We start from the raw sequence: 20,679 nt of genomic DNA on the forward strand, positions 1-20,679 counted from the left end.
GATTAGCGAGGTTGGTGTGAACCTGTAGTCCCAGTCCAATACTCTGAGAGGGTGAGGCCAGAGTATTGCTTGAGCCCAGGAGTTTGAGGCTGCAGTGACTATGATCGCACAACTGCACTGCAACCTGGGAGACAGAGTGAGACCCTGTCTCAAAAAAAAAAAAAAAAAAGTTTAAAGCAAATGTTTACAATGAAATAATAAGAAACCGTAACTAAAGCAATTTACTAAGGCACGACATGGGTTATAGTGATCTTCTGATCTCTCTTTCCCTGTTCATGCTAATAAAAAAAAAAAGGTGTCTCATGTTTTATAACCTAGAAAGTGTAATACTGCAGGCAATGTTTTTGTTCCCACCATCCAAACAGTAGAAGGGATTCTATGAAACATCATTTAACTACCTCAATACTTTTTTCCAAGTCGATTAAAAAAATACTCAAAAAACAAGAATAGACAACTGATATTACTAAGTGTTTTTATTTACAAAGAATTGCTTTAATTTGGCCATTTGGAAAACCACTAACATTTTTTACTTTAGAAAACATTAAATAATAAACAAGATGTTATACAGTACTTCGGATAACTTCTTCCATCAGTTTAGTGCAATGTATCATTGGAACTGAAAAGTAAAATTTTCATTTATTTTCCCCTTTCATCTTCAGCTTGTGCAGTCATATGGCCATAAAGGAAATGAATCATTAAAAATGAATCTAAGGCCATATTTTCTGCCATTACTCAAAGGCTAAATGATTTTTATTACCCCTCCAGCCCTGCCTTTACCAGATTAAATGACAAGAGACCTTCTATTGTACCTAGTGTTCAAAATATATTACTGTTCTGTGGAACCTGGGAGAGTCCAGTTGATAAGAGAACTTGAATCATACTGATGAGGTGAAGGAAAGGTCTGCTGGTGTAGGGCAGGGCACTCTTTCTCAGCAGCCAACCTAACTCGTCACACACAAAGCAGAGAGGGTGCACCAGATGAAAATCCCTCTGAACTGTGTTTGTTGAAGGATCTCTTAAAAAGAAAGTCTGAAACATCATCCATTGAACAAGAGAAAGGTTTATACCTTACCACAAAGAAACATTTAAAATCACCACCACACTACGACACTACTGAGATACTAAAATATTCGTCCATTATACTCTCATTTGGAATAAATAGTTTTCTTTTTTCTTTAATACTGCTAGGATTGCCATAAAGTAGAGATATTTCAGTGAGCTCAGCATTTGGTGGGTCCTTCCCCTTTTGACCCCTCTCCATTAGGAGGTCAAGAGAGAAATGCCTAAATTAAGCCTTGTCCAAATTACTGACTTCTAAAGATTTTCATTGCCTACTACTAGTAGGATCAAAACATCTTTGGGGAAGATTCTATAATTTGTTACTTTATCTTGGGGTAAGAACATCTGTAACCATCTTAAATAGATAAATTTTTATCTAATTTTTTTTAAAAGGAGAAACAGAGAGAAACAGAGAAAGAGATACTGAGGTTTTCACACTTCTTTTTTTATGAAGTATTCTAATTTAACAACGGCCCCTGCCAAGAAATGCTCCCTCATACTCTAGTCTAAGCCTGTTTCCTCTTGTTCTATTCTTAGTGCATATGGAGAACAGCTGGTAACCATCCTCTCTGTGCCAACCCTTCATATACTGGAAAACCATCAATGGTTTGCCCCTCAGTCTTCTTGTCTCCAGGCTGAATAATCCCAGTTTCTTTAATTTTTCATCATAGATCTTTTTTTCCAACCCTTTAATCATCTTTGTGATTCCTGGCAAAAACAGCAGAAAATATTTTGATTACTTAATCAGAAATGAAGAAAACCCTCAGGAATAAGTTGCCTTTTAAAGGTTACATTGTTTTTTTAATATATAGGCAAAATATGCAGGGAGGAAATACAGTTGGGGATTCATGCTTAGAATTCCAACTTATCCAGCTCCTCCAGTGTGTATAAATCCCATTCCAACACATCCCATGCCTCTGAGCATGGGACTTGCTTCCTTCCCCATCCTGACACAGCATATGAGCGACATAAGTTATGAACTACAACTGCCTAAACTTACATCAATTTAAAACGTTGTGTGAAAATCTGTTCCAATGGAATTTCTCCTATGCTTCTTCTCACTCTGCTTTAATAAATGGGATCCTTTTTCTGAATCAACCAAAACATTTATAAAGCTTTGTACATATTACCAGAGAGAGCTATGTTATGATGATAAAAGCTGTGGTTTAAAAGTGTAACCTGAAACCGTGAGAGTTTTATATATTAACCACAGTTTCTTGTCTTCTAAAGGCTTCCCATTCTTTGCAAAGATCAAACTTTGCCATTAAAAAAAAACATCACTCCACTACCACAACGCAACACTTCTGCCAATTTCCTGTTGCTGCCAATATAAGGTCATGGAACTGGATGACATTTCACCATGTATTTTTTAACTTGAGATCACAAGCTGCCCTTTACCTTGCAACTAGAGTCTGTAAATATTAGGAACACGTAAATACTTAGTATCAATAGCACATTTACACAAAACACAATACTACTAAGGAGGGATTACGTGCTCACTCTACATAATTGCCTTTAAAAGAAAAAAACAGATAAAAATAAATGTATCTTCATATGTTACACACCCTTTATAAAGTGAATGGCAGTAAAAGTCAGAGTTCAGGTCAGGCCAGAACTAACTTAAGTGAAGAGAGTAAGTCAATTTCACAAGCACATTGTACATCATATCTCAAAGGAAGTCAATACTACTCATGGTACAGCACCAAACAGATAACATCATGGCCATTTGCAAAGATTTCTTTTGAAAACTGCTCCTGTAACTCACTCCCACAATTTGCTACAAGGAGCACCTCATAATCAGGATGGAGGATGGTATGGGTCACACATGCTGAAGGCCTCCTTGAAAGAGACACAGGATGGAAGGCAACACCCACAGATAGCTTGGGTGTGTCTACAGATGCACCTGTATTTCAAGGAGGGTGTCACTGTTCATTGGGATTGCACAATAGCAGGCCAGCAAAACCTGGGTCTTCCCTCCTGACCCAAATAGACTTCCTCCTGACCCACTGACCCACTCTTCTCCTAGGCCTGATAAAAGGGAGAAGAGGAGAGAAGATGAGAATTGGAAAAAGAGGAGGGAGTGACACAGGAGTTCATTGCTAGTTCTGGAGTTGTTAGGGTTCTTCAGAGCAGTGGCCTTTTTTCAAGCTCACATCATCCAATCCAATCTCCCCAGTGTGACCACGCCTTTTTTCACCTTTGAAGATGACCTAGGGAGAGAATGCACATACTAGTCAAGCCTCCTCTGCCCCTTTCTAATGCCTGCTTATTAAGCAAAAATAAAGGCAAACTTCCCCCAAACCAATTTTAAACTTATTTTGCTGGAGGAAAAACCAGAATATAGTTGCCAGTATCACTGAATCTTGTCTTTCACTAGAAACCGAAATCATCAAACTGTTCATCAGACCACATTAATCAGAATCAATCACTCTTTAAAAAGCCATTCTAAGCTGTAGACCAATTCAATTTAGAATTGTTTATAAAGTGGACACTTTCGTCAAGGATTACCAAAGTTAGAAGAAGAGTGTGATGGAATATAAAGGAACAGATATCAGGAGCCAAAGAATTGAAAGATCATAATCACGCAGCCTATCTTAGATATTTCTTAGTTCCCTTTTGGTTAACATAGCATTTTTGCTGAAAATGAAATAGAGTCTAACACCATAATCCAATCACATTGTTGTTTTACCTATGTAAAAACCAAAACCTTTCATTATTCTTAATTGTATTTTCTATAGTGTATTCTTGCTCCTTATAAAACAAGAGAAAACCTGAGTGCTGATTTAAAATAATTATCTTGTTTTATTTCTCTGAACAATATAAATATTGAGAAAAGTTTTAAGAAAAAATATATAAGAATTAAACAAAATCCAAGCACTCTGATAAAAACTGTATTAATGGAATCTATCTTTTCTTTCTAAAATAGTTTCTTACAAACTATACCTATATATATAGGCATAGGTATCTCCCAACAGCAAGTTTCATAAGCACCAGCATCAAGATGACATTTTCCCAAATGCCTTTGTTATTTTGTTGGGATACCATAGCCCATTTTCTTGTGACCTATGACTTGATTACTTAAGATCAAATTTATATATTCCATCAAAGTACTGCCCACATCCTGTCCTGAATAGAATAGGGCTTTCCAATTGTAGTTCTGAGTTCCCACCCTAGGCTGCTTGATCTCTGAAACAAAGAAAAGAAGTTGAACTTGAAAAAAAATTTCAAAAAAAAAAAAAAGAACCATCTCCTGGGTAATTTATGATAGTAAAAGTTTGAAGTATAAGAAATTAAAAGGAAAAGTAGGAACAATTAAGGTCACCACCCCACCCTTTGAAGCTTCTGTTAATCAACTTTTTTAAAAAAACCTTGTTTTTTTAAATGCCAGATATAGGTGAAGGGAAGGAAGGCAGCAAATCATGCTGCCATGTGTGTATCTATGCAACAATCTTGCATGTTCTTCACATGTACCCCAAAACCTAAAATGCAATTAAAAATAATAAATAAAAAGTATAGAAGCAAAGATATTTACAACGTAACTAACCAAAAGTGACTGCTATGCCATTTTGGGTTTAAAGAAAAATAAAAAAAATTAAAAAAAACTTTTCTTTCCCAGATTTTTTTTTTCATCAAAAAAAAATACTGGGTCATTACCAGGGTTGGGGAGAGGTGGTGATCACAGGTTGCAATGAAGAAGAATGAAGAAGCAGAAAGGGGTTTCAGAAAGAGGCACTGAATGGAGTCATCAGGCCCAGAGAAAACCCCAAACCTTTGTTTGAGCCCAAATTACAGAGCAAGGCTTCTTCAAATTCAGATCCCAGAGTTTTCCTATGAAAGGAAAACGTCCCAGGTTCTGCCACCTTTGTAGATCTACTTACGCTCTTGACGTCAGCCCCTCGCAAGGTGATCTGTGTTTGCCTCCAGCCATGGCCACCATTTCTTCCCCACAGGGCTGCTCCGTGGGCACCGTGTTTTCTCACAAACACCTGGAGTGTGCCAGAGTGCAACCCCGTCACCTTGTGCCTGAACGACAGGCACAGGTCCCCTGAATGCATGAGGCGGCCGAGAGGTAGCACCAAGCGTGCGGCTTTTCCCCCTGGGGCTTTGGCTGTGGATACTGTCAGATATTGTCCACCTGGAATGGGAAAAGCAGGGCTGTGTGTATATGCCAATATCCCTTTCTAGAACAAGCAGCATGGACAGGAGTTTTAGTTTTTTTGTTTTCTTTGTAAAGAATTCCAGATTTTTGAAGAAGAAAAATATGACTTATTTCTATGCCTGTCTTAAATTCTATGGTATGTGTTTACAGAAAACATTCACTTACTTTGCTCATAGAGAGTGGAAGTAACACCCTTGACACACTATAATTAGTCATCCAAACATTATCAATATTTCCACTGGAGGATGATCAGACATACAGGCATGCAGCAACATAAACACATTCAGCACCTTCTGACCCTCACCAATTTGTGATTATGTTGTCCGACACCCCTTGCCAACCTGGCTTAGTGGTTTGGTAAAACTGACTCTAAATTTCTAGGGAAAATTTTCTGGTGGATAATTAACCTCTGGACAGTAAAGCAGATGATTTAAAGGGCCCGATATCTGCTTATTTTCTCCTCCCCTGACTTTAAAAATAAATCTCCAAATATAGAGGTTTTTTAAAAACAAACAAACAAACCAGAGTTGGCTGTGCTGCTCACGCTGGTGTAAACCTAACACCAGAAAGATACGGCGGTATTCAGGAAACCCTCCATATCTTCCTGGAGCATCAACTTTATTTTACTTAAAACATTTTTATAGTAAGACAAATCTATATCATATCTATTCTATAAATAAGTTCTATTATATATATATATATATATATACATGAACACAAATATTAATAAAAACTTTCACTTTAGATACACCACTTTAATGATGTTCTCACATCCCTAGGGCTACAGAGTTCTCTTCCCTCAGTTTCTGTTAAGGAAACTGCATTTTAAAAAATGGTTAAGTAGCAGTAAAGTAGGGGGTGCTGCTTCTCAAGAAAGTTGCAAGTAGTATTTTGAAACTGGATCCAGGTACAAATGACATTCCCTCAGGCTGTTTTATCTCAGCCAACTGAAAAACACACTGTATGTTTCAACACGGGTTTTTCCATAGAAGAATGGTTGGAATGTTGAACACGTGTATCTATGTTGCTAGAAATCCCATTTAGTTTTCAGTTAAACTATCTCTTTCTTATGCTTCATTTATATAAGACATGATAAAATCTGGGATATCTTTTTATTCCAGTGTCTTCTTCTCTACCAAGTCCCCTCTGAGCGCTACAGGTCACAGGTGATTCCTATGCACTTACTATGTGCCAGCCTCTGGGCTAAGTGCTCCCCAGCAGGTTGTGAACAACTTGAAGTCTGAACCAAAGATTCCCCAAACCTCTGTGTTACCCTGCTGGCAGGTAGTAGGGGTTTAAGGATGTTTGAATAAATGAAGATGTTCCAGGGATACAGTACAAAACTGCAGGGAAATAGATCCTTGATTCACGTACTTGAATCACTAAGAATACATAACGTCTTAAGAATCTTTCTCCCACCTCCCTCACCCCCTTCCTCCACAAACTAATCCAAACAATATTTTGGACCAAAATATTTACATGGATTTTAAACATCTCACTGAAAGTCAGCTTTTGAATCATCACAGGTATTCTGGTTAAGACTCAGATATAAGATTATTACAGCTAACCTGCAAGTTTTGAGAAAACAAGGATTAAGTCCCTATGGAATGTACACTAACACCACTCTGCCAGATGCTACCTGCAAACAAGGCAATGTAAAAAACCAAGGCATTCTAAAATAAGATTCAAATAATCCTTTTGCATATGTATTTAAAACTCTAAAATTTAAAACATGATAAATGAGGTTACAATTGTCCTTCTTCTATAGAGCTACTCTAGGGGTACCAGGTTTTGTTTGTGTGTGTGTGTGGTTTTTATTTTTGTTTTTCTTTTTCTGGCATGAAGAATTTGTTCCCTTTGTAATAAAGGAAATGATACGAGTTGAAACATTAAGGGAAAAATGGATCCAGTGTGAGGCAAGTTACCTATTAAAATTTTCACTTCGGATTTCAGAATTCTGGCTATAAACATAAAGTTACATTAAGTATTCATTCAGTTTAAAGCATCACAACAGCTAAAGAATGTTGGGGAGGGCCAGGCGCGGTGGCTCAAGCCTGTAATCCCAGCACTTTGGGAGGCTGAGGCGGGTGGATCACGAGGTCAAGAGATCCAGACCATCCTGGTCAAAATGGTGAAACCCTGTCTCTACTAAAGATACAAAAAATTAGCTGGGCATGGTGGCGCATGCCTGTAATCCCAGCTACTTGGGAGGCTGAGGCAGGAGAATTGCCTGAATCCAGGAGGCGGAGGTTGCAGTGAGCCGAGATCGCACCATTGCACTCCAGCCCGGGTAACAAGAGCGAAACTCCGTCTCAAAGAATGTTGGGGAGGAAGGGTAAAAAATAGATGCTGCAAAACTTGACCGGAAAGTTGGGTTATAAAATGTTAGTTTACTTATTTTTAATTCTGTACTGGTTGGTGCCTTTAAATTTTCAGTTTACAAAATCTAGAGATATTTTTCAAGGTTTTCACTTCTGAACTTTTCTTATGTAATACATACACACAAATGCACATGAATATGAACTTAAAAAAAAGAAATACTGTATTTGCAATATTGTAACTTGCTTTTTGTATAACCATTTTTCTATGGTAGCAAATACACTTTGCCCTGCTGCAAGTATGTCAATAACCATTTAGCCAATTTCTTACTGAAGAACATTTAAGTTTCCCAATTTTCATGTTAAGATTAAAAAATGTAATCAAATAGAAAGACAAAAATGTTTTAAAATATTTGCAACACATTTAAAAAAGGATAATTTTTCTTTTTATAAAGAAAATTTGCATAAATCAATAAAAATGCTAAAGAAAAATAACATCACAGAAAAATGACAAATATATGAAAACACGGTAAACTTTTTACAATAAAAGAAATGCAATGTAAAATTAAAAATAAATCAGTAAAAGTACTAAAGAAAAAGAACACCACAGAAAAAAATGACAAATATATGAAAACATGATCAACTTTTCACAATAAAAGAAATGAAAAGTAAAATTAAAAGAGATCACTTTTAACCTATAGGATCAGCAAAGATTTTGAAAATACTTTAATAATATCTGTTGGGGATGGTTTTCAAACACTGTAGGCAGAAGTATAAATTGCTACAATCTTTATAAAGGTCAATTTAGTAAAATCTATCAAAATTCAAAATACAAATTCTCTTTTGTCATAGCCATTCCACATTTAGGAATTTATAGCTATAGTCTAACATATATTAAATAATGAATGTACAGGCTTATTCACTGCACTATTGTCTGAACTACCTAAAATCTCGAAACAACTTATATTCCTCTGTGGTGGGCTGGTTAAATACACTGTGATACATGAGATGAGTAATGGAATAACAGCTAGTCATAAATAAAAATGGTGTTCTGTATGTACTGATAGAGGACAGGCTTCAGCCACAACGGCTAATACTATTTTAGTGGTAACTCTGGGTGAGGCACTGCTTGAAATGCCTTACATATGTTTAATAGATAGTACTGATTATAAGTAACTCGCTCAAGGTCAAAGCCAGTATGTGGTGGTGTTGGGTTCCAGACCAGGTATTCTGACTTCAAAGTCTGTGTTCTTCCTGTTAACCCTTAAGATAATATCAATAAGTGACCAAGGCAAGGCACAGAAGAAAATGCCATTGTGTCCAAAAATATGTCTCTGGGAACACAATCAAGAAACTGGCTCCATCTGGCCAGGTGGTGAATGGGAGTCAGGGATGGCAGAAAGCTTTCACTTATATTGATTTATTTTCCATGTATGTGTATTTTAAAATAATGTTTTAATGTTGCAATAGACATACTTGTATGTACATGCTGGCATACTTGATCTATATTCAAGCAAATTCCTTGTAGCTATCAGTGGCGGACAGACTGTTGAGTCAGTTGCCCTTAAGCCTTATTCTCCAGAGATCAAGGTTCCAGGAAAAGGGCCTTAGGTCTAGCTTTGACACACACAGAAGAAGGGTGTGTCCCCAGGGCCACAGCTACATACCTACGGCATATCACCATGTCTGTCAGCAGCACAATTTTCCATTTCTTAGAGGCATTGTTAATTTCACATCTCACTGTGACTGAATGTGATAAAACCTAATAGCACCATGAAGAGCAGTTAGCAAATGCACTTATTTTGCAGCTGTTTCTTAAGGTTGTGAGTTTTAATTGAGAATTTTCTTAGAAATATTAACATATAAGAATATTTACAAATCTGGATCTTAGATTAGAACTGCACACCATTAAAATCATCCATAATTGGATATCCAAACATATATTATAAGTGGTTCAATCTAGATAGAAATAGGTAAACAATTAGCTTGGTAATTAGAATAATACACAGAAATTATTAGTTAATTTTTTTTTTTTGGATGGAGTGTTGCTCTGTCACTCAGGCTGGAGTAGAGTGGCACAGTGTTGGCTCACTGCAACCTCTGCCTCCCAGGTTCAAGCAATTCTCCCGCTTCAGTCTCCTGAGTAGCTGGGACTACAGGTGCCTGCCACCATGCCTGGCTAACTCTTGTAATTTAAGTAGAGACAGATTTCACTATGTTGGCCAGGCTGGTCTTGAACTCCTGACCTCAGGTGATCTGCTTGCCTTGGCCTCCCAAAGTGCTGGGATAACAGGCGTGAGCCACTGCACCCAGCCGATTTTTTTATGTTCTACTCTGGCCTTCACATGTCACACACACGTGTGCACACACACACACGCACATGCACGCACACGTGCACACACACACACTCTGGATTTTTCTAGAAAAAGCCATGAAAAGGTAAGCTTTATTAGTATTTTCCCATCAGGATATGGTTATAATTCTCCCAGTATATTCTAAAAATATATTCTGCAATTCCATCCTCACATATGCACACCTACCTTCCAACTCTCTGCCATCTTTTGGTCTTCCCATCCTTCTTTCCAAGCTAGCACCCCACTCACTGAGTTTCTTGGGACTATTTCCACATTCCATTCTGAATCAGGCTGTCAGAGCTGGTTTAAAGATTTTCCAATCCAACTCTTACCTAATGCTCAAAATCTTTTAATAATATCTTGCCATATGTCACCCAGTCAGATGCTTCCACCAACAGAAAACTCACTCCTTCCACGTCACCCTGTGGTCTTTTTAGATGAGAGTGAACCAAAATGAATCTCCCTGTATCTTTTATCCATCAGTACTACTTCTCTTCCCTTTCTGGTCACAGAGAACAACTCTAACCCTAATCAATCATTTGAAAAGCAACGCTGCTGCATCATTTCTTCTCCAGGATAAACGTTAGGGTTCCTTAATCTGTTTTTCACAAGCTTTGAGATACCTTTCCAAGCAGGTCATCCTCTTCTAAGTGACAATTAACTATATTATTCTCATATTAGAAAAAAAGTAATTCTCAAAAGTGGATTCACCACTTAACCAAAGTGGATTTTTCATTCTGGAAAAATACCATATTTCTATAGAAATCGTCCATATTTTTGGCAACAACATCACAAGGTTCACTTAGATTGACTTCATTACATACTAAAACTCTGAAGTCTTCTACACTTAGTGATATATGACATATCATTCAGCTGTGTGACTGGTTTCTAGACTATCAGCCATGGCTTAGTCTTAACCCCATTATATCTCACCCTCTTAATTGTGACCCAGTAATCTAATCTTTCGAATGCTGGTTGTGTCAGAAAACACAGTCTCTTCCTCTCCAGGTTTGAGTCAATCATAGTTTGGTCAGTTTGTTTTCAATACTAAGTTCAGTGTTCTATTTATCTAAGTTCTTGGTAAAAACTTCAACCAGTTCTAGAAAAGTAGCCTCCAGTTCTAGAAAACCGTAGCCAATCATCAGGAGTTATCCAATCACTCCAGCAACCACTTTTTCCTTTCAATTTATTCTGTACTAACACAGTCAAATAATGATTTCAAATTTCTTTCTCTACCATTCTAATTTCTAACCCTCTTCTCATTTTTCCACCACAGAGAAAGGGAAATTTGGGTCACAACAAATTTAAACATTTACAAATATGATGAAAAATTAAAAAATCTTGAAAAGCACTAATGTGGTTCTAAAATACAGCATTTAAATTATAAAAATCAAGTATTTTACATATATTGTTTACATAGAAGTGCAGTGAATTCTCCTGAGTTTAACATGATTTACTCTCCCCAATGTATCTTTCTTGAAAGAAACATTCATTATGACCATAAATATTATTCACCATTCTATCACACATGACTGCCAAAGATCTCTCCTTCTGTAGCAAACTACTCCAGGTCAGTGGTCAGTCAGTCTAATCTACAGGTCTGTGATCTACTAATCAGATCATGCACACTACCACATGCACACCTACTGAGGCCAGCTTGTGAGACAGTAAAAAACACAATAATGCTGTGGACATTCCAGGTATTGAACTGCCTACCTAGGAGCCTGCGTAAGTAGTACAGAGAGCTTTGGACTTAATTCTACTGCTCTCTAGCTCTGTGGCCTTAGGACACAGGTGACTTCTCTGGGTGTCAATAATATAGACATTATTACTTGCTTCTCAGAGTGAATAAAATGATAAAACATGATCAACTTTTCACAATAAAAGAAATGCAAACTAAAATTAAAAGAGACCCCTTTTCACCTATAAGATTGGTAGAGATTTAAAAAAATACTTTCATAATTTCTGTTGGGGATGTTTTCCAAATACTGTTGGTAGGAGTGTAAATTGCTACAACCCTGTAGCAATTAAATAAATTTATTTTAATTGCTACAACTAAATAAATGTATTTTAATTGCTACAATTAAATAAAATTGATGAGACAATAAATGAGCTAGGACTGTCATAGGTATTATATACATATATATATATATATATATATACGTACCCATACACACACACACACACACACACACATACATAGGCACACATATATATGTTGGTTTCTCTCTTATTCACAGAATCTGTGACATTAATGATAACACTGTCCTGCTCAGAGTTAACCTTAAATGAGTAAGACAGTAATGCAAGAATGACTAAGTACTGTGTGTGAGGCACTAAATGATATTTTCTTTTACAATTAAAAGAAATATAAGAACCAATTTGAATTTATTGAATATTCCTATTTTTAGGAATTTGCCTCACATTTTAATTTTAAAGTCTATCTCTATTTCAACCTTAGGGGATATAATGAATATATTTTTGGACTAATTTTTTAATACTTCACTACTCAAAATGTGCATTGAGGACCACCATAGAGCTCTTCAGGGAGCCTGTTAGAAATGCATGAAAATCTACATTTTAATGAGGCCCTCAGCTGCTCTGCATGCACAATGAAGTTTGAAAAGACCTGGTTTAAGATACAAGCTCTCACAATTCTCAGCAAACTGATGCAAGAACAGAAAATCAGACTACACATGTTCTCACTCATAGGTGGGTGTTGAACAATGAGAACACATGAACACAGGGAGGGTAAGATCACACACTGGGGTCTGTTGGGGGGAAATAAGGGAGGGACAGTGGGGGGTGGGAGTTGGGGAGAGATAGCATGGGGAGAAATGCCAGATATAGGTGATGGGGAGGAAGGCAGCAAATCACATTGCCACGTGTGTACCTATGCAACAATCTTGCATGTTAGTCACATGTACCCCAAAACCTAAAATGCAATAAAACAAAAAAGAGAAGGGAGATGGAAAAATAAAAGTTGATGTATCTTAAAAAAAAAAAAAAAAAAAAAAGATACAAGCTCTCTCAAGTTAACTCTTGCGTGTTTGATGCTTTTTACCCGGTATGGTATTTAAGAACTAGGCTTTTAAAATAAATGAAATAACATGCTTTTCCTTCATATTTTGTATCTTTTCTTCTTAGAATCTATAATCAGGAGTATAAAAAGAAAAAAAAAATGAAACCAAACTCCTCACCCTTCCATTAAGTAGGCCTTATCCACAAAAGATGTAACTACTGAGGGAAGAAAAGCTATCTTGAATCTAGAAGAAAAGATGTCTTATGAGTACTAAAACTGCAGATTAACAGGAATTGTGCAATTTAAAACTGCTGATTTCCAAGGAACTATATCTAAATTTCCCTTTTGTTGTAAAGTGAGTGGTGGTGATTTATAACCATTTTCTTCAGCATCCAAGTTAGAGTAAAATTTTTTCACAGGGATAATCACAACTTTACAGAAATTTCCACTATGTCCTTCTATTACTACTTGAATCTGTGAAAAAAAAAAGAAAGAAAAAAAAAAAAACAAAGAAAATAAGTGGGGACTACCTATTACCGTGGTCAATATACCACTATACTACTTCTTTTATTCCTGGGAATGAGTGCTACAAATAACTTGAGAATTATTTGCAATAATTAATCTAAATATTTTACTTATCAAGCTTTTTGAGAGAAATCTGCTGACCTTTTAATTAACTACTTGTCTCCCTTAATATAATGCTAGTTGATAGCTAACAAATCTAATTCTCTTAAATAAATGAACTATAAATGCTAGGCATGGTCCTTTTTTGACCATCTTTATGAAGTAAACACAGAGATGTGTTACAGTAGACTTGATTAGCAGCAGTGGAGTCTTCAGAGAGTATCAAATTGAAACGTATACCAGAAGAAGTTAAGTGAAATGGTTTTACCTGCTGGGTCCCTGATCGGTTCCCAGTGCAAGTCATTATCTTTCTCCCTGATCCATCCACAAAGTCCATGGTCAAAATTACAACTGTGCACCAGAATACCTACAAGGAAATAACCAGAAAAATGAATGGATCAGAAAATGAACAAAAAACAACAAATGAATCTGTGAACTAAGTATCTGTACAACAAGTGTTTTCTCCTATCCATATAACCAGAGCTTCCTTCCACGAGACCAAAGGGAAATTACATTAATCCTTTCTCAGCACAATAGTGCACACACGCTAATCTATAAAAATAGAACACACAAGTATTGCCAAATGACCTTGTTACATCATCACTTATAAAATATGATTTCCTTTTCACAGTTTAAGTACTACTTTAATGTATTTTTTAAAAATAAAATGATGATTCATAATTTTTTTTGCTCAACTCATTTAACTACAAAAGAAATCTGAGTTGTTAAAAGAAAAAAGGTATAATTTCCCCAAATGGTCCAAACGATCTACATTTATAAGTTATTTCCACAACAAAAGAAACAGCAAAATGTCATTATGATGGCACTAAGAGTGTAAGTGTCACCTGGATCATCCTTTGCTTCATCGTCTGCACTGACTCCTCTTTCTATTTCAAATATTTCAAACAAGTCATTTGAAGGTTGCCGTGGAACTGCAAGAGAAAGATTTTGAGTTTTATTTTGTGTGTGTGTGTGGTATTGATAAAGAGGCATTACCTTTAACAAGGGCAGGAGAAAAAGACCTAATCATTTTATTCATCTGGATGAATACAAATATTTAATTACATCTCACATGAAGATTCATGAGGTTTGTTCTGCAATGATTTATACTGCAACAGTGATCTGGGTACATTTTTAAAAAAATGATTTTCAAAGGTTTCTACAATTTAAGAAAAATAACTTAAAAAGTCTTTGTCTGGAAAATACATTTTAGTAGAGCAACTGTTCATTTCTATTAAGTTCTAAAATATATCTCTATGAGAAATACATTATTATGATCTTTAAATTAAGGTTGTTTTAACTGAAAATACCCATGATGGAAGTAATGCTTTGGTTTCTAATCACAGCATCTGCTCCCGCCCCCAGTGAATGCTGCACATTGTTGTACTCTAATATACATTTCCTACCATAGCCTCCCTTGCTTAAACAGGTTCTCTGGCTCCTTTAAGATCAAATTCAAACTTCTTGGGGCAGTGTTTACAATCTACTCCACCAAAATACACAATGCTATCCAAACATGCCATTCATTTTCACATCTCAGACCCAGTGCTCTCTTTCCTGCTAATTAAATGCCAAAAATCTCCTCTTCTTTCAAGGCTCTGCATAAGTATCACTGCCTTTGTGGAAATTTTCATACCCCAGGCAGAATCAAATTCTTCCCTCTTGTACCTCAAGAATTCACGTTTATAAGACCCTATTACATGCTTTCATAAAAAATTGCAGCTATTTTCACACACGTGTCTGTCCCTCTGCTAGTCTCTGAGGTCCTGGAGGGCATCAATCATGTCTTATTCGGGTGGCATTTCCAGGGCTTGACCTGGTGACAGGCACTCAGTAAGTGTTTACTGAGTGAATGCAAAGATTCTGTTAGAACCCCATGTAGTTTATCAATGTTTTTCCTCAAAGGACACAGTGAGACAAAGCATAAGAATTTACTTTAAAAAATAATTGATTCCTCTAAATCATTGATTGATTTATTCAATCATGTATATTTCATTGCCAGGCAGATGTCAACCACTATGGCAGGCACTGAGGAGAAAGGGTGAATGGGGTAGACAAGACTGAAGATCTGGATCTTACAATTCTTGAATTCTAAGGGGAGAAGCAGAAGTTAAATATGGAGATAAATGACTGCTGTAATTTGAGATTTTGATGAGGGTTAGGAAGGAAGACATCATGGAGAGTAACCAGTGGGAAAATGCATGGGAATGTTGGTGGTGGTGAGAGGAATTCTTGGTCAAAGGCCAGCGAATACTCCCTTCTCTTTGCCAGAACTTCAATTAATTAGCTTTATTTTTATAAGGCAGGGAGTAGGAGATGTAGAATACTATGAAACAGACATCACTCAAAGGGTTTTTTTTTCAATGATGCTCCTATTATTTTTAGCAAAAATTCTTAAGTAATAATCCTATAATATTTGCATAAGTTGTTTTTGGCTTACTGCTCCTGAATTTTTTCCTTTTTGTTTCAAACATTAAAATGGTGAAGCCCCTTGCCCTCTTACAATCCATATTCAAAACAGACCCAGCTGGGCAGCAATGAAAGAAGAGAAGCACTAGGAACACAGGTGACTGTGGGTGCCTGGGGGGTGAGGCAACCCCCTTCCCTCTTTTATAGCCCAGATGACTGACAGCAGTGACATCCAATTACACTTTCCTTATTTGGTGCTCTGAGAAGGGGAGTGCCTCTGTTGCTTATCGGAATTATTACAAAATTGTAGACAAGCATGTTTTCTTTCTCACAACAGAAAAAGTTATAAAAATCCAATAGAACAATCATGTTTTTTGTCCCCTTCTCTTGTTTTCATTCACATAAATCATCTCCAAAATGGAATAGGCTCAACTCTTAAAGTACCATACTGCAGAGGCATTATGACAGTTTTTCAAGCTCCCCCTTTTTTTTCTCCCAGATGAAGGATTGTCAAATGGCAAATTAAGTCTTGATGTAAAGGTTTGCTGGCACAGGGGCCTGTTTTACAAAGGGAGATCAAGAGGTCCTCTCTGTGGAAGCACATTTTAAACTGAAAGGGGAAGGATGAAACTTTCCAAGAAAAAAGCATAATGTTGGGGTCAGGGAAGAAAGAGGGTTTCAGGCAGGAAAAATCCAAAGAAAGTGCTTGGAAAATTAAGAGAAAGGAGTTCACAATGGGTGGAGGATGTTGAGAAATGAAGAAAGCTGCATGAAGAAAGGAAGAGATTAGATCATATAGTTAGAAAATGGCAACGCAAAGAATTAGTCGTGTAACACTCTGTAAAATGTCAGATGGTTTATTAATATTTTATGCACTTGGTTTCCAAGAACCATTTAATTTAGCAGGAGATGATCATGTGCACCTTCATTACAATCCATTGGGAAACATTCCAAGGAATTTAGAGACCAGAAGTGCTCAGCAGTTACTGGTTCTTACAATTTTGTGTGCTCTACTCTATAACTATACCAAATTATTTAATTTTCCTTCCTCACATATACCAGTATGGGATTACTAAGAGCATCCGACTGAAGTGTCAAGAGGAGAAACACTGCCTACTCCCTGACATACTTAACAGTTTATGTGAAAATATTAAGTGAATAAGTAGCAGAACAAATCATTCAAGCAGTATTATGTTATAATTCCAACCATGTACAAGAAAAACCAAAAAAAAGGACTAGAGGAAAGAGGGATAAATACACCAATATGCCAATATGCTAATAGTGGTAATCTAAGTATTAGAAATGAAAATGATGGTGTTTTTTTTTCATTTGTGTTGGTTTTCTTTTTGTAATTCTACGTTTTTGGGATTGTTTGTAAAAAAAATCTAAATATAAATAAAAAACATACATAAAACATCTAAAGAAAAGGGGGTTCTGTTAATCACATGTAAATAGCAATTATATGTCTGTTATTTGTATTTTGGTTACCCAAAGAGAACTTAGAATAGTGTTGACACTTGTTGAATGCAAGGCTATGAAATTGGAATATGTTTGTAAAATTCAAACACTTTGTATTTGTTTCAAGGGAACTATTGTGATCAACGTAGAAAATATTAATTAAAATGAATGACTAGCCTTGTCCCAAAATGAAGTATAACCAGGATGGACACTGATATATGACTTTTCTGACTATTCTTTCCCTAATTGATACTGAAGCTAATATTCAACTTTAAATACACAAAATACAGGTTTTATAAAAACAAACACATATCTGTTATTCTCTGTAGCTGGACCATTAATTCTTAGAATTAGAATGCTATAAATTTAGAAACTAAAAAAGAATCAGAGAAGAGCTAGCAATACAATTTCTCCACAATCTGTCCTGCCTCCTATTCCATCCACTCATTTATGCAATCAATCAAGAAACTGAGCATCAGCTATATACAAAGCATGGGCTAGGAGCTTGTTATAAAGCCATGAGCCTACTCTTGCCTTCACTGGATCTACATTCTACAAGTGAAGGCAGACTTTTAACAATTTCCTCAGGTAATGTGTGCTTTAAATAAGTAGAGGATGCTACATGAGTATGGGAGTGGGGAGTGGGGGACTGGCTAAGCTAGGCTGGGGAGGATACATGTCATGAAAATCTCTGAGAAGCGATGCTTTGTTTATGACATGAGAAGAAGTACCATGAGCTATGGCTCTGGAGAATGAAAAGACAGGGGACTACAACATCAGAATTGCTGTAAACCTTACATGGGGAGAAAGGCAGGGTGCAGGAAGAAGGGCAACAAATGGAATTGGAGACAGAGGCAGACTGTGCAGGTGGAAACTGGCAGCCTCTGAAGAATTTTAACAGAAGAGTGCCAAGATCAGGTTTGCATGTTGAAATGACCATTCCGGTAGCAGCTTGGAGAATGAACAGGAACGAGAGAGTGGGTGTCATAGGGCAACTATGACTAAAATTAACATCAAACATGAATGTTCCTAGACTTTTAGAAAATGTCCCCAGAATCTTTCTACCATTGGTCCATGTTTTACCCACCAAAAGGTATGTCTTGCCTGTTGCTTCTTACAGCCTTCTGCATAAACTAAAATAAAGGAAATCTACATGTACTGAAGCAAGTGACAGCTGGATAAAGGCGTGGTTTGACTGGGCTGAGAAGCATAGTAGTTTCTAATAGGCTTCTGCATTCTGGGGTCAGGGATGAAATCAGCCACAAAAAGGAACAGGAAAGTTCTTGTAAGAAATGCTGGCCATGCACTTTCTATTAAATATATATTTTCCCCAGGGATGTGATACTATATAACCTGTGTTCACAAATGAGGTTTCCCAAATAGCCAACTGTATATTTTTACTCAGAACACATTAAGAGTAAGCACATAGAAGTAAACATAAATATTATCATATACACCTCCCGCTGCTCAACTTCTTGCCAAGAGTAACTATGGCAAATATAAGCATTCTTTAGCAAAGGTAGGTTTGCAACTTCTCTTTCTGTTCCATAGGAAACAAGGTGGTTCCCATGGCATTACCCAGGCCAGTTCTGGCATTTGTTGTTGGACTAGATGACTAAAGATAACAGTGTCTTAAATTACTTTTACGCTTAGGAGTTTAGTTCATTGAAGAGAATGGTCCACATGTAATTATCCTAATATCCTAAAGGCTCTTTCTGGTGGCAAAATCTAGAGACTTCTGGAGACATGGATTGGAGGGTGGGGATGAATGACAAGGGTTTTATGAGATGATCTCTCCTCTCCCCCATTCTCTCTCAGATGCAGGACATATGCGTTATCATTTTAAGTGATCAGGGGGAAGAGCAAGTAAGAGGGCTGGAAACGAGTTTCTGAAATTTCTTTAACCATGTCAGAGAAAAGTTTTAGCCATCTATTCATCATAAGCCAAAAGCAAAGAGTTGTTGGACTCACAGAAATAAGACCTTGTTTGTCAAAGCTTTCATCCCATAGGAAGAATCTACAAAGTTCCAAAGACACTTTTGGGCTGAGAGTAAAGAACAAAATTGGAAAAAAAATTAAATCTCCGGTGAAAGGTGGAGCACAGACATAGCTAATCAACAATGAGCCCAAGTTTTGTGACATACCTATTTCCCCTTTATGTATTGCAGGAATCTTTAATAAAGTTTTAGAAAAACTCAGAGGTACTTATTGGAGACACGATAATTTTTTTTTTTTTTTTTTTTGAGACTGAGTCTTGCTCTGTTGCTCAGGCTGGAGTGCAGTGGCCTAATCTTGGCTCACTGCAACCTCTGCCTCCTGGGTTCAAGTGATTCTCCTGCCTCAGCCTGCCAAGTAGCTGGGATTCCAGGTGAGGACCCCACACCTGGCTAATTTTTGTATTTTTAGTAGAGATGGGGTTTCATCATGTTGGCCAGGCTGGTCTTGAACTCCTGACCTTGTGATCCACCTTTCTCAGCCTCCCCTCCTCCTCTCTTCTAAGCCAAAGGGAACCATGAGGGCTGGGCTCTGCCAGAACTGAGTCCTTCACACCAGAATTCAAGTGGTAAGTAGACTCTGATAAAGGCTGCTTGGACCCAGTGCAGCATAAACACCTTGTAGGGTGAGCAGAAGCCCACCAGCTGCTGGGGACAGGTGTCAATGCACTCAGGCCAAAAAAATCTATTTATACAAAGAATGGAAGCTTTATCCCACAGGAAGTTCTGAACTAAAATAGTGTCTGAACTAAAATAACATAGAAGGCTTATTTAAGATGTAGATTCCTAAATCCTTATGGCACATTTACTAAATCAGACTTTCTGGGGAAACTACTTCTCAGTCTTTTATTGATTGAATGATTGATTGATTGGAGACAGAGTCTCACTCCATCGCCCAGGATGCACTCATCAGACCCATAATGTAAGTTTCCCATCTAGTCAGATTCATCTCTGAAAATACCACTGTCATTATTTTCACAGTAAAGAACTTGAGATGATGTTGTCCCTATTTTGAAATCACAACTGTCTATACTATAAACACCTAAATAAAACACAACATTCTAAATATTTGGTAATATGAATAAATAAAATAGCAAGCTTCTATTTTCATTTTCTCTGTGCACATAACTGCTCACATTTGCAAACCAATTTGTTTCAAAAGGATCTAGTTAGTTAAAAATAGCATTAAAATTGTAATGAACCATAATAAGAAGCATGAGAAACATGTAAACTCAGAACTAGAAAACAACATAGGCTGTCTTTTTAAGAATTAAGTAGGAAA

At 36.8% G+C, this 20,679-nt stretch overlaps 1 protein-coding gene across 6 annotated transcripts in view; it reads right to left on the reverse strand.

Annotated features, from left to right (window-relative positions):
- Positions 1-455: 455 nt before the first annotated feature.
- The window catches only part of NPNT (nephronectin), a 78,626-nt gene continuing 58,402 nt past the window's right edge, over positions 456-20,679 (reverse strand). For all 6 annotated transcript variants that reach the window (XM_035293191.3, XM_008992889.5, XM_008992888.5 and 3 more), the window contains 4 exons: positions 14,382-14,468; positions 13,805-13,903; positions 4,938-5,194; positions 456-3,269 (listed from right to left, as the gene is read on the reverse strand). In XM_035293191.3, the coding sequence (XP_035149082.1) occupies positions 3,174-3,269; positions 4,938-5,194; positions 13,805-13,903; positions 14,382-14,468 (539 nt within the window). In that variant the 3' untranslated portion in view covers positions 456-3,173. The remainder of the gene's footprint in view (positions 3,270-4,937; positions 5,195-13,804; positions 13,904-14,381; positions 14,469-20,679) is intronic.

This window comes from Callithrix jacchus, chromosome 3 (assembly GCF_049354715.1).
Source record: "Callithrix jacchus isolate 240 chromosome 3, calJac240_pri, whole genome shotgun sequence".
Classification (NCBI taxonomy): domain Eukaryota; kingdom Metazoa; phylum Chordata; class Mammalia; order Primates; family Cebidae; genus Callithrix; species Callithrix jacchus.